Genomic DNA, 15830 nt, shown 5'->3' with positions numbered 1-15830 from the left:
ATAACCATTCATATGCGTATCTGTTAATGTCTTTTTCCATACAAGATCAGATTATGGTCTGAGTGGGGCCATTCCAAGCTTGGCTCTAAGTTCATTGGCCTCTTGTATTTCTAAATCTTCCTTTGATGATGTGTGACGTGAATCACGTGACCCATGATCCCTGTGGCGATCACGATGTCTGTCCTTGTGCCTGTCATCACCACGATCTTTATCACGATGATCTTTACTACTTTTATGACTGCGATGCTTTCTGAAAAAAAAAATCATAAATAATTATTGTAAGACTAAGAGATTTATTCATATACATTTTGTAATTACACAACTGATATTGAATTTCAATTTGTATGTATCTTCCAAAAATTTGTGTCAGAGAATCATATATGATCGGAAATCTATAGTTGGATTGTACCATAAAGATGTAGACTTACAAGTCACTTTAAGCTCATCATGCCCCACCCCCACCCAAGCTTAGCTCAATACAAAGAGCATTGTATTAGTAATCAGGAATCACTAGGTTGGAATCTTGAACAAGAAGAAATTTCTATGTGATCACTGATTTTGAACACTTTACACCAGTCATTTGCTTTTATCACCGATAAAGAAATCATGTGGGTCAGCCACTTGCAAAGACATTGATTACTATAGGTTACCCAACCAGGAAAGCCAATTAAAACCATTTGGTAGAATCTTAAAAACAGTAATTTTCAAGTTATACAAATACCAGACAAAGAATAGATATTAAAATTTTTTAACGATGTACAAATTTTCAATGATTTTACCACTAAATTCTTGCACTCCTTATAATAATTAATGTGTACATGTTTAAAAAATATGCAAATGATTAATGATCTTTAGATTGCCAGTGGCAATGTTTACTAGTTCCGTTTAACATTTGCTATTTAAGTCCCAGACATTACCAATAAGAAGTTCTTATTTCAGATGAGGAAACCATCACACAAATGATAGCATTGTACAAACCTGTCATCATCTTTGTATCTTTTATCTGAAAAAGAAAGAATATTTTCATCTACACAATATCAATATCTTAAATGTAATTCTGTCACAGTCAAACCTATGATATAATGTAAAATTTCATCATTATTTATGACAGTCTCTTTCCTACATTAATTTTCTGATTTGAAATAACCGAAATCTACTAAAATTTTAAGCATATAAAGTACTTAAGTCTATAATATATGTAGCATACATATCAGTAGATTTGAGAATTTTTTGGGTACTTACGTCTAAATTTTACCTAAATTAGATGTTAAATCATCAACAAAATATGTTCTATGTTATCTTTCAAGTATGGTTCTCTAGAAACAAGTGATCTGTTAAGCTACTCTAGTTGTAGCAAAAATGTGTTATTCCCCCTGGATTACAAAATGTATGCCTACAGAAATGACAATGGTTACACAGCAACATTATATCTGACAGAAATTTATATAAAAAACTTACCACTTTTTCTATCTTTATCTGATCTATCTTTTGATCTTGATCTTTTTCTTGTTCTATCCCTGCAATTAAAGTAAGATATAAATTATTTTAATATCAAACTCTGTGAGATAAATTACTGGTAGTTCTCTTTAAGTATGAAGCCTGCAGGAATTCCCTGAATCATTTTATTATCACATAACTTCAGAAGACATTGCAAATTAGAGAAATTACTTTAGTATGTCTTGATGATTTGATATTGATGTACTGATGTCTTCATAAGACTTATCAGGGCGCTAGTTTGAAACAGTAAATCACCAATACTCCAAAGGAAACAAACTTAACTTGTTTGTGTACCAACTCTATCATATAACTGAAAACTTCAAAGTGAGATATCAAAGATTAGTGGCAAGTCCTTTTTAGAGAAGCATATATCATAATATAAGATATCAATTGAGCCATGTCACGACAAAACAAACATAGTGGGTTTGCGACCAGCATGAGTCCAGACCAGCCTGCACATCAGCGCAGTCTGATCAGGATCTATGCTGTTCGCTTACAAACTCTATAACAAGTAAAGAAACCGATAGCGAACAGCATGGATCCTGATCAGACTGTGCGGATGCGCAGGCTGGTCTGGATCCATGCTGGTCGCAAACCCATTATGTTGGTTTTGTCATGACGCGGCTCAATTTATTAAATATTGTACCTATGGTGTGGTGAACTGCCTCTACCAGACTTTGGTGACGGACTTCGTGCAGGCTTGTCATTCCCCCGGTAGCTAGAGCGTTTCTTCTCTGCCTCTTTATAAATATCCTGTTATAAATAACACGAATCAATAAATACATGACAATGTATAATAAAGGGCGGGCGATCATGTGACATTCATTTACTGTTATATTGGGTCACTGCCAGTCATGACATAAAATGTATTTTGCTTTTAGATTCTTTTTTTGTATTTTTCAATACCTAAATTATAAACATATACCATGTTCTAGGCAATTTTTTTCTGATTCCAATACAATGTACATATTTTTCCAATGTAGCCCTTGTACTTTTCCATGATATGCTTACAGAAAGTGTGACACATTGAATGTTACCGCATGTTTTCATTAAAATATTGTCACATAGAAAAATATCTGCAAGCATAACAGACAAAGTAAAAGAGCTAAAATAGAAAGTTATATACCACTGGAATCGGTAAGTACTTGCCTGGAATATGGTAGCTAAATGTTGAGTGATCATATGATTGCTAGAACAGAAAAACATCCATTTCCTACTCTATACCATACATGTATATCTATAAGCATCTTGGTAAGACCACCAACCTTCAATAACCCACATCGATAGCTTCATCACAAATAGCCATTCCATTATCCAGACTTCAGGTCAACAAAAGCTAGGAGTTATATGAAGACAGTGATCTTGTGCACAATAAAATGGTAATTGTGAACCAAATGTAGAAAGTTTAACAAAACTAAATGCCAAAAAAACAGTAATCATTTACCATTATATCTTCTTCATCCGAGGTCTCCATGTCCTCGAGATCCTCATCAAGGGCACTAACTCTTGAGTCCAGTAGATTACCCTCCTCTAACACATTACGTTTCTTTAAAAAACAAATATAAATATTTATCACATAAACCGCGGCGCAGGATTGTAATAAAACCATTTAATAAAAACGATATTACACTAGTGTAATAACACTTTGACATGACGTCATTTGCGCTATATATAAACATAGCATTAAAGCGCCCTAATGTAAGCGTTACACTAAAGGTGCGTCAATGAAAAATGACTCTTTTCAACAGTTTACCGTTCTTATTTTATATGTGATAAAAAGAATATTATATTTGTGTAGATTCAATGATATGAACTTGTTGAATAAAGCAATATTATGCTCGCCATAGACTCGCATAATATGATTTTAAACAACTCGTTCAATGAATTTAGTATTAAACCTACACTCATTCAATATTCTCTATATAATATATGTACTTGAAATATCCTTGCTCTTTAAATCATGCATCATCAATTGCTTACAGTTTTGATTTATCAACCATATATGGTATGGTTAAAGCATCCTCCTGTATGGGACATACAAGAAAATCCTTTCTCCCAAAATAAAGAGTCAAAATTCATAATTAGACTGTTGAAGCCAAATTTTCCCATCTCACAACAGAATGAGACCCTTTTCCAAATGGACGAAAAACTAGAAATGTGTCTATAGGACATGGATGCCCCTCCAAGAAACAACATTACCCTGGCAATTCTTAATGCCCCTGCTCCCCACCCCTTTCACCACCTAAGTGGCGGCATGAAATTGCAAAAATGGACGAAAAACTAGAAATGTATCTACAGGACATGGATGTCCCTCCCATTCTAAGAATACAGCATTACCCTGGCAATTCTAAATGCCCGTGCAGCCGACCCCTTTCACCACCTAAGTGACGGCATGAAAACAAACACTGGATGATAACAATACATACCTGTATTCTAGGTAAAATAATGTCACAGCTACGTTCTTCCCTCAACAACTCATCAATGTATTCATCCATATGTACCAGTTCAAAAGCTGGAAGTAAAGAGAGAAATACAAATTACAACATTACAATTGTATCTGAAAATACTTTACTTTACCCTTTGATAACTGTCTGCCTATGCCACTGGTATAATTATAGCCAACTACCATTGACTGTGCAGTCTGACCAGTCCTTGTATTGCTGGTTGCTCAAGTTTTGTCATTTGATATCAAAGAATGTACTAACACTGTAAGCATAATAATGGACAAATGCAAATTTTAAAATAGGACAAGTGCATTATGAAAATACAGCAGCTCAAAGAATAATCTGTTATAATCTAAAAGTAACTGTAGAAAGAGGGGATAAAGTTTTATGAATACAGGACTGAAATAAAAGATGACAAAAACATGATAACTGACTCTATATTTTTAAACAATCATTTACATCAAGTCTTACAGTCATCTGTCTCTCACTGATGTTTTAAAATTCATGTGAGATTGATAGTCAGACACTCGCAGAGAAATAGTGGGTTTAGCAAGCATGCACAATGATATTTTTTTTTTTTTGGTTTTGATTTAAATCACACTAACACCTTAAACGTCATATGATGCTTCACTGGTGGAGGAAGATCTTGGGTGCCACTCCATGCATTATATCAGACACAAGTGGGCACCACAGTTGATCCACTTACATTCCTCAAGCTAGGTGAATAGCTTCCTCACATGATAGAATCAGGGATTGGATTCAAACCCATAGCCGTGAGGGACAAGAGGTTTATAGTCAAGGACCTGAACCCCTTGGCCATGGACGCCCCTTTAATGATTCTTCTGTTAACTACTCAATTGAACTATCATATCAATCTTGGAACTTCTTTAACTACAAATGAACCATTTCTGAAGTCATGACAAGTTCTATTACACATATAGATACAATGAAGTAAAGGTTAATCATAATGAGGGGGAAATAAAAAAAACAAGAATTTGTAACAGAGTTACCAACGTCCCCCACCCCGGGAGTTTTATATGAAGCATAAAATTGTGCTATTTCAAAAGATTGAGGTATGGATCTCAGGACATTCAGTCCAAAATTATGATCAATGCTAGATCTGCAAATGTAACAATAAATTTGTTAAAAAAATAAAATGAAACACGGAATTTAAAAATCTATCATGTTAAGCTTTGACCTCTAAGTGTGACCTTGACCTTGGAGGTAGGGGAGCAGGTGTTGTGCATGACACAACGTCTTATTATTGAGACTTTTTGTGCCAAGTATTTTCAAAATCCCTTGAACTATGAAGAAGTTATAGATTGGACACAAAATATACCCTATAACAGACTATGTAAATCTTTGACCTCTAAGTGTGACCTTGACCTTGGAGGTAGGAACACAGATATTACGCATGACATATCTAATCATTGTGACTATTTGTGCCAAGTATTTTCAAAATCCCTTAATCTATGAAGAAGTAATGGACAGGACAAAAAATATACCAAATAACAGACTCTGTTAACCTTTGACCTCTAAGTGTGACCTTGACCTTAAGAGGTAGGGGTGCAGGTGTTGTACCTGACATATCGGCTTATTATTGTGACTATTTGTGCCAAGTTATTCCAAAATCCCTTGAACTATGAAGAAGTTCTAGATTCGACACAAAATATACCCTATAACAGACTATGTTAATTTTTGACCTCTAAGTGTGACCTTGACCTTGGAGGTAGGATGCAGGTGTTGCGCATGACACATCCTCTTATTATAGTGACTATTTGTGCGAAGTATTTTCAAAATCCTTTGATCTATGAAAAAGTTATAGACCTGACACAAAATATACCCTGTAACAGACTATGTTAATATTTGACCTCCAAGTGTGACCTTGACCTTGGAGGTAGGTGACCGGTTTTTGCGCATGACACATCATCTGATTATTGTGAACAATTATGGCAAGTATTTACAAAAGTCCTTCATAGATAAGAAAGTTATGGACCGGACACGACATATACCCTCAAATAGGCAATGTTGACCTTGAATGAGCAAGTACGACCTTGACTCGAAGTGATGGGTCTGGTTGTTGCCTATGACACATCGTCTTATTATAACAAACATTTGTGCCAAGTTATCTCAAATTCCTTTGATAAATGACAAAGTTATGGACCGGACACGAAATATACCCTGTAGCAGATTATGTTAATATTTGACCTCCAAGTGTGACCTTGACCTTGAAGGTCGGTGACTGGTTTTTGCACATGACACATCGTCTGATTATTGTGAACAATTATGGCAAGTATTTACAAAATCCTTTCATAGATAAGAAAGTTATGGACCGGACACGACATATACCCTCAAATAGACAATGTTAACCTTGAATGAGCAAGTACGAACTTGGCCCTGAAGGTACGGGTCTGGTTGTTGCGCATGACACATCGTCTTATTATAACAAACATTTGTGCCAAGAAATTTCAAATTCCTTTGATAAATGACAAAGTTATGGACCGGACACAAAATATTCCCTGTAACAGACTATGTTAATATTTGACCTCCAAGTGTGACCTTGACCTTGAAGGTAGGTGACTGGTTTTTGCACATGACACATCGTCTGATTATTGTGAACAATTATGGCAAGTATTTACAAAATCCCTTCATAGATAAGAAAGTTATGGACCGGACACGACATATACCCTCAAATAGGCAATGTTGACCTTGAATGAGCAAGTGTGACCTTGACCCTGGAGGTAGGGGTCTGATTGTTGCGCATGACACATTGTCTTATTATAATAAACATTTGTGCTAAGTTATTTCAAATTCCTTTCATAAATGACAAAGTTATGGACCGGACACGAAAGTTTGACGGACGGACGGCCGGACGGACGGAGCCTATTTCTATACATGTATCCCCCTTTTTTCTTCGAAAAGGCGGGGGACAATAAAGAAAAATAACCATCTTACTGCCATCTCTTTGCTGTCTTTTCAATTTTCTGTAGTCAAGATACAAAGGTTCCAGATATTTATAGCAGTCTATGGATGTACCTGTCAGCCTCATGTATAGAGATCCCAGTGCTCTTACATATCTGTAGTGTAAGATCAAATCTAATTATAGCATGAATCTGCATTTACTGATAATAAATCTTACTTCAAGCTGACCTATAATGTTCATAAAACAAGAGCTGTCGGTAGGACAGCACGCTCGACTATTCTAAGTGCTTGATAGTAAAAGAGCCTTGATAATGTTAAATTTTTTAAGTTCACAAAAGGGCTATTTTTTTGTTATATTAGAGAGAGTCTAATTATACAGTATTGGCTTGACTATTCGGAAGGTAATGTCACAAGGGTGTTTTATTGAGTATAATAATACTAATTACCTATGAATACATAAATTTGACAGAAAAGGTACAAAGGCTTGTTACTAAGATGTTTTATCAAGTAAATCACTGCTTTATTATTATGAATGCATAAAATTGTCCCAAAAAAGGCACAAACCCTTCAGTAGTTATTGAGATAACAGCTTACAAGCAAAACTTTACCATGAATTTCTAAGTTGAAAAAGGGGAGAAAAATCAGCCTAAATGCAAGATAGAATTATGGATCTTTGTCAGTGACCTACAATTATGACCCTAAATGCATATGTGAAGTTTTAAATAAATATCTTTAATAGTTGTTATTGAGATATGTAAAACTTGCATGTAAACATTAACCAAGAGACCAAGTAGAAAAGGGGATATGAATCAGCCTTAATGCAAGATAGAGTTATGGTACTTGGTCAGTGACATACAATTATGACCCTCCAATTATGACCCTAAGTGCATGTGTAAAGTTTCAAGTAAATATCTTTGAAGACCTTTAACCTTTAACCAAAATTTCTAAGTTTCAAAGGGGCAAAGAATTCTGCAAATATTGCAGGCAGAGTTATGCAATTTTGCAAACTGATGTACATTGTTACTATAAAAAAGTATTTTAAATTTCAATTGAATATCTCAAGCAATAATTGAGATATTTGACTTTACAAAAACACCTTAACCAAAACTTCTAAGTTCCAAAGGGGCATAATTCTGTCAATATTGTAGGCAGAGTTATCCAACTTGTCAATCTGATGTACCTTGTTACTATAAATAAGTATTGAAAGTTTCAATTGAATATCTCAAGCAATAATTGAGATATTTGACTTTACAAAAAACTGTAACCAAAATTTCTAAGTTAAAAAGGGGCATAATTCTGTCAATATTGTAGGCAGAGTTATCCAACTTGTCAATCTGATGTACCTTGTTACTATAAATAAGTATTGTAAGTTTCAATTGAATATCTCAAGTAATAATTGAGATATTTGACTTTACAAAAAACTTTAACCAACGCGGACGCGACTACAATAGCTCTCATATTCTTCGAATAGTCGAGCTAATAACTGACTATCTATAATTTCCATGTCTATTCTAAATTCTGTATACAGTAATATTGAACACTTCAGAATCAGTTCCTCGAACCAACCAGTACTAAGCAATGAGTGTAAAGTTTCTTGCTCAAAGACAAAACAGCTTTACCCTGACAGGGTTTAAACCCTTGCAGCTAGCATACTAAGGTTACTTATCTGATGATTTAAGCACTTGGCCATGTCCTTACTTTGTTTATATTAAGATCCAATATAAAGAATTCATTTAATATTCATAAATCTTTTGTTGAGCTTCTTATTCATAAAATTACTAATTTCTTAAACATTTTTCAAAGAGCTCAGTATTAATTAATCTCAACTCAACATCTCAGTTGACACAGTGTCTGAGTTCATATACTTAATGAGAAAATGAACTTACTTGAAGTCTTCATTTCTGATAAACTCCACTATGATATCTTTCTCTGGCTGGATCTGCAACATCTTAAGAAGCAAACAAAGAAATGGCGCTGGTTTAACATTACCCCCATACACACCACCAACATATTTCAAACCCATTGCTTTGTCAACAAGAAGCTCCGCTGAAAGAATAGACAAAACATACAATTCATTCAGCTTAAACCCTAAAGCATATATCTCATTATTGAGGTTCAAGAGAAGACACATGGCTTTACTTAAATTTTATATGTTATAGAATTTTACAAATCAGTTCTCTTCTATCATCAATCATGCATTACCAATACAATTTATGTTAAACAGGGTGTTTGTTTGACTCGAGACCTGGGGTCTTGACCCGTGAAAATTCTGAAATGTATTTGTTTGACCCATCAGAAAATCAGCTCATGTGTCATTTTTGACCTATGATAATTTCCGATGGAAATTTTTACTGTTTTTCAATCAATATGTGCTGACGCAAGAATTTTGCATTGACAAAGCAATTAGCCCCACCTTCAGGTACAGTAGCCGTGATGAATTATCTGCATAAAAGCGGTTTAAAGCCAATCACTGATGGGTACACTCACTGTTTTCATCTGCCAGAAATCAATACACAGCATATAATGTGTACAGCATAATACTTTTCATTAATTGGTAAACAATAGTAAACAAGCAATTATCATAGTATTGCAAGCAATCCATAAGTCCCCTACCGGTAAGAGCCCAAGCACGTTCTGAAGGGCCATTGGCCATTCACTTAGGTTCCTATTTTAAGTAAATTTGTTAAAAAAGTTCTTTAAAAGTGATCACAGGAAATAGTTTTTATGTACAGACAGACTGAAAGACACTCTAAAGTTATTTTTTAAACATCCCTGTTATCAAAATATAACATTTTTAAAATCCTATCATGATTGAAGAAGTTGGAGTAAAAATTACCAATTTCTCAAAAAAAAGTCTAAGTTCAAAAGGGGCATAATTCTGGAAATAGTCTTGCTAGAGTATTGAACACTCACAAATGTTGAGTGACAATAAGAAACATTTATATGAAGTTTGAAGTAGATACATTCAGAAAAAGAAGTTATTAAAACAAACAATGTTTTTTTCATGAAAATTTCAAGTTCAAGGGAGGTAATTCTGATAAATTTTGTGCTAGAGTTGTAAACCTTGTCACATATGATGTGGTTGATGACAAGCAACTTATATTTAAAGTTTGAAGAACATACCTTAAGAAATAAAGAACTTATAGTGAAAAAACTTAAAAACAAGAAACATGGCAATGCCATGAAACCAGGTTTTCAATTATCACCATTGTAGATAAATATGTTGTATTTGAAATACAAATACAAGCAACAAACAATGTAACTATGTGCAATGTAAAACATGAATAATGTAGGAGGAATTGCCACTGAAGAAGTGTTCACTATAATATTATGTATAAGGAAAAAAACAAAGGGCCATAATTAGGTCAAAAACTATCCAATCACAAAACCCCGACAATATGTGCCAGGGTGCTTGATGACAAAGCTTCTGTGAAAGTTTGAACAAAATCCGTTGAGAAATGTAGGACGAGTTCAGCACAGAAGAATTTGTTCACTATAATTATATTGATAATTCTGTATAATGAAAAACAAGTTACAAAGTAGACATGAAATAATATATCATATCTTTTTTTAAATTACCTCCAAAGATGATATGACCTTTGACTGCCAAATCAAGTTAAAATCATGTAAACAGGATTTTCAATGTTAATGTCACTGTGACCTTGACCTTGGAGCCAGCCATGCGGAACATGCGTTCTGCACGTCATCTTGATGTGGTAAACATTTGTCTGAAGTTTCATCAAAATTCTTCAAAGGGTTGAAGAGTTACAGAGCGGACAGGATTTTCAATGTTAATGTCACTGTGACCTTGACCTTGGAGCCAGCCATGCGGAACATGCGTTCTGCACGTCATCTTGATGTGGTAAACATTTGACTGAAGTTTCATCAAAATTCTTCAAAGGGTTGAAGAGTTACAGAGCGGACACAATTTCGTTTGACGCCCGAAGTTAAAATAATGTAAACAGGATTTTCAATGTTAATGTCACTGTGACCTTGACCTTGGAGCCAGCCATGCGGAACATGCGTTCTGCACGTCATCTTGATGTGGTAAACATTTGTCTGAAGTTTCATCAAAATTCTTCAAAGGGTTGAAGAGTTACAGAGCGGACAGGATTTTCAATGTTAATGTCACTGTGACCTTGACCTTGGAGCCAGCCATGCGGAACATGCGTTCTGCACGTCATCTTGATGTGGTAAACATTTGTCTGAAGTTTCATCAAAATTCTTCAAAGGGTTGAAGAGTTACAGAGCGGACACAATTTCGTTTGACGCCCGAAGTTAAAATCATGTAAACAGGATTTTCAATGTTAATGTCACTGTGACCTTGACCTTGGAGCCAGCCATGCAGAACATGCGTTCTGCACGTCATCTTGATGTGGTAAACATTTGTCTGAAGTTTCATCAAAATTCTTCAAAGGGTTGAAGAGTTACAGAGCGGACAGGATTTTCAATGTTAATGTCACTGTGACCTTGACCTTGGAGCCAGCCATGGGGAACATGCGTTCTGCACGTCATCTTGATGTGGTAAACATTTGTCTGAAGTTTCATCAAAATTCTTCAAAGGGTTGAAGAGTTACAGAGCGGACACAATTTCGTTTGACGCCCGAAGTTAAAATCATGTAAACAGGATTTTCAATGTTAATGTCACTGTGACCTTGACCTTGGAGCCAGCCATGCGGAACATGCGTTCTGCACGTCATCTTGATGTGGTAAACATTTGTCTGAAGTTTCATCAAAATTCTTCAAAGGGTTGAAGAGTTACAGAGCGGACAGGATTTTCAATGTTAATGTCACTGTGACCTTGACCTTGGAGCCAGCCATGCGGAACATGCGTTCTGCACGTCATCTTGATGTGGTAAACATTTGTCTGAAGTTTCATCAAAATTCTTCAAAGGGTTGAAGAGTTACAGAGCGGACACAATTTCGTTTGACGCCCCCCCATCCGCCCATCCGCCCAGCCGCCCATCCGCCCATCCGCCCATCCGCCCGCCATACCCCAATCTAATAACCAGGATTTTCAAAATTGAAAACCTGGTTAACTAGAATCAGAAATCTTGAAATTCAGTCTATTTGTTGCCATAGCAACCAGAATTTTCAACATAGGAAGATAAGAAAAGGATGTGAATAATTTCCATACTGCCATCTACCCATATGTCAAGTTTCATAAACATATTTTCAGTACTTTTTGTGTTATCACTGGATCCAGGTTATGTGTAAAATTTGCCATATTTTCAGTCTATTTGTTGCCATAGCAACCAGAATTTTCAACATAGGAAGAAAAGAAAAAGACGTGCATAATCTCCATACTGCCATCTATCCATATACAGTGTTCAATCTAGAGCGCGCCATTGCGCCATTGACCCCCTGAAAAGACCGCCGGCGCAAAACAAATTCAACTGTGGGCCCGATGGGCGCACTCATAGAGAATGCCCTGAATGACATTAGAATGCTTTCTTAAACCTGATTAAGAACATAAAAAAGTTTCTTGTGAATAATATTAATAAATACTGAATTCAAAACTGAAGTTTGTATAGAAAAACAAGAGCCTCGGTAACCCTTTTAAAACCTTGATCGCTACGCTCTCTCGGCCGGGGTCTGTAAATACTATGTAGACTTGTTCTTCGTACCGTAACTATTACTTCCTTTTGTGTCACAGTTTTTATAAACAAAAAAAATCGTCACAGATAATCCAATATGTGCGTGAAGTTATAGTTTTTTCACGGTCAAAACAAATAAAAATGTCTAACTTTCCGGAGGAAAAAAAACTATATATTTGTGAAAAGTGCGAGTTAATTATAGAAGTGTGTGCATAAATTATTACGAACACGCCTTCATCCAATTAAAAAAGTCTTACAGATGGAGCTAATCAAACACGATTGGCTAGGGAGTGTCTGACAATTGAGTATATAAACTTTGATTGGTCTTTGGCTGGTCGGGGCTAAAACATTGTGCATATCATTAATCAATACAGACATCTTTTAAGCGTGACGTAAGAACTGCTGCCCTGACAAAAGATCAAAGGTACCGGTATGTCAATATACATTGTCTTAGCACCTGTTGACACTTTGTTTTTCGCTTGGATATATTGAGAAGGGTTAATGTTTTAGCGACTATTGTAAGTTTATATTTTTCATCAACAAAGCTAATTGCAAAATATGATTTTCATTTATACACGTACATGTATATCGGGCGCTGATTAAAAAACTGAACATTATTATCAAATATCCCTGGTAACATTAAAATAAGATTCATATGTTTCTTTGAACATTATGTCATCGTTTCTTTACCAATCAGTTCTTAAAATTGAGCCTGTATCAACGCTAACAGAACTCTCAAAAAAGGTCAAAATAATGTCATTTTTTTAGTGAGTTGATTGTTTTGGAATTTTGCAACCGTTTTTGGTCTATATATGGTACGTGAACAAGTAACTTAAAAGATACAATACCTTATTTGAATTTGATGTTCTTTTAAGTGTGGGCCCCCTTTTTTCTCAAATGACCCCCTTTTGAAAAGTTTATGGGCCCGAAGGGCCCCCTGGGAATTTGTTCTAGATTGAACACTGCATATATCAAGTTTCATAAAAATATTTTCAGTACTTTTTGCGTTATCGCGGGATCCAGTTTTGTGGACGGACGGACGGACAGACGGGCGGACTGACGGACGGAGGGTAAACCTAAAGTCCCCTCCGGTAAACCGTTAGGGGACTAATTAGTAATTGTGTACGCATGCCTATTTGTCACACTTATAAATGTATGAATATTGAACTGCAGAAATTGTAATTTTACCAGTTAGTAGGAATGGATGTTTAAATTTTTTTTTTGCAGGTGGCTAATTTGAGCCTACCATTATTGTTAAAAAGCGATGCCTTTCTTTAAAAAATTTTAGCATCTTTTATCTTCCGCTGTTTAAAACAGAAAACAATGTTTTGTTAAAAAATTTATGCAACTGTTAAAATTGGCATGGAGCTTAATTGACCTTTTCGAAAACCTAGCTAAACACCGTTTTCCGGTATGTTACCGTTTAAGCTCTTGGGAATTACACCAAATGAAGTACATAACACAGTTACGAGATATGTCTATTTTTCTATCATTATTTAACTGTTTAAGGTGAAAGAAATTGATGTTTTTGAAAATTATCAATATTCGTTTAATATCTATTGTAAATTATTCAAAAAAATAAATTGTTTATAATGAAAATCAATAAAATTCAAACAGACGTAGTGGAATCTTCCGTAATAAATAAGGTTATTTTCTGCGTTAACTTGTGTATTTAGTTTATTTTTTGTATGGAATTATTCATACAATGATATTTATTTATTTTCTTATAAAGAAATAACTGTTTTATTTCAGTTTGATTTAAAAAAAGGCTGAAAACATTGAGTTCGCTATTACACTCCATTAGGTGAATTCCCCAGAGCTATGTTCAGAAAGTACCGGAAAACGGCGTTTAGCTAGGTTTTCGAATTCCTGAATATAGATGGAGAAGCAACTGTGACGTCACCCAGTTAGATTCAGTATCGGTAAAATTGTATTCATGCAAGTCATCATATGTCGCGGGATTTGATGCATCCTGGGTAAAAGTAGCCAAAATATCGCCATACTGAATTCCCGGAGGTACATCGACAAAAGAGACAAATCATTTTCCACTTATATAAGAAGCAATAGTTATTTATTATCAAACAAACAATACACACTTTTCCACACAAATATTTCTCCGGATGAAAATCCATGTCGGCAATGTAAATAATAATTCATGGATATCGCCGAAGTTTAACGAGGCCGCAAAAAATCGGAGACTAGCAGGAAAACCCAATTATCACCGAAGCGCGCCAGGGATTGTGGGTCTGAATCTGACTATTGGCTATTTTCGGAGCTTCCTATACGTTGTATATATATCTGTTGTTTTGGTAATTTTCATAATAATTTACTCAAGATTCTCAGCATATTTGAATTAAATTTGTTGACCATTTTGCGCTTACAATGCCGAATTTGATCATTCTAGGTCGTCTATGTGCTGGTAGTGAAAAAAAACTAAGTGCTAAAAAAATCAAGAAGTTTTAATCTAATTGCATAAACACTTTTCAGGAGCCCTGATTAAAAAGCTAGATCTATATAAAAAATATCCGAATTTATTCCGTCCGATTTTAAGTTAGATACAACATTTAACAACTTAATGTAAACAACCTGAAAGTGCAAAGCAATCCTCCTTCCAGTATCTACATTCATATATCCTCGTACGAATAATCTTTTCGATTAAATACTGTGGATTTGTCCCTTTTATTGAATGAGCGTCTTTTACAGTTCTGTTCGCCATGATTGTTTTGTTGTTGTTGTTGTTGTTGTTGTAAAATAGGTTTCACGCCACTAATTTTTAGTTAACTTCCTGCAATGTTCTATTTAACACTCTAACCCTAATCCATAGCCCTAACCCTTAACCATAACCCTAGAACTAATCTGAGTGATGATTAGAGAAACATATTAAACTGATATATAAAAAATGAAGAAATAACTGTGTGTAAAATGTTTAAAATAGCTAAGGACATATTCTTAAACTTGTATAGCCAAAACTTGAACATGTCTTAGTGATTATTCACAACCATGAAATTCAAATTATATAGGCTACAGTATTAGGAGTTAACAGCTGAATTTCAATTAAATGATCGTATCAAAAGTATATTATTCTTTCCATTAAAGTACCGGGCCAATTCTCAAGTATCAACATACCTGATAACTTTATAGAGTGTGTGCTATAAAGCCAGCTAGCCTTTTTCCATTTATTGTTCGCTTTTAAAAACGTGAGCTCAGATGCCTGGGTCGGCTGTGGCTGCTGCGACCTTGGAAAACACCAAGGCCATACTGTCACCGATAGTCATCGAGACCTGTATGTATTTTGATCTTCTCTTTAAAAATGTTCACATTGTGCCACACAGATGAATGTCCGTGCATGTGTATAGTACCAGAAACATTA

At 35.0% G+C, this 15830-nt stretch overlaps 1 protein-coding gene across 1 annotated transcript; it reads right to left on the bottom strand.

The window, feature by feature from the left end:
• Positions 1-15200, bottom strand: LOC132749852 (pre-mRNA-splicing factor 38A-like). Its single transcript, XM_060739765.1, has 9 exons — positions 15047-15200; positions 8750-8909; positions 6897-7018; positions 3924-4009; positions 2942-3043; positions 2144-2250; positions 1459-1517; positions 979-1003; positions 1-250 (listed from the first exon to the last, which is right to left on the bottom strand). The coding sequence occupies exons 1-9, from the start codon at positions 15174-15176 to the stop codon at positions 52-54; spliced, it is 990 nt and encodes a 329-aa protein (XP_060595748.1). The 5' UTR covers positions 15177-15200; the 3' UTR covers positions 1-51.
• Positions 15201-15830: the final 630 nt, after the last annotated feature.

The sequence above is a fragment of the Ruditapes philippinarum genome, unplaced genomic scaffold (assembly GCF_026571515.1).
Source record: "Ruditapes philippinarum isolate M1 unplaced genomic scaffold, ASM2657151v2 ctg8941_1_1_1_1, whole genome shotgun sequence".
Classification (NCBI taxonomy): Eukaryota; Metazoa; Mollusca; class Bivalvia; order Venerida; family Veneridae; genus Ruditapes; species Ruditapes philippinarum.
Note: the sequence above shows the minus strand (reverse complement) of the source record. Positions and strands in the feature narration are given on the sequence as shown.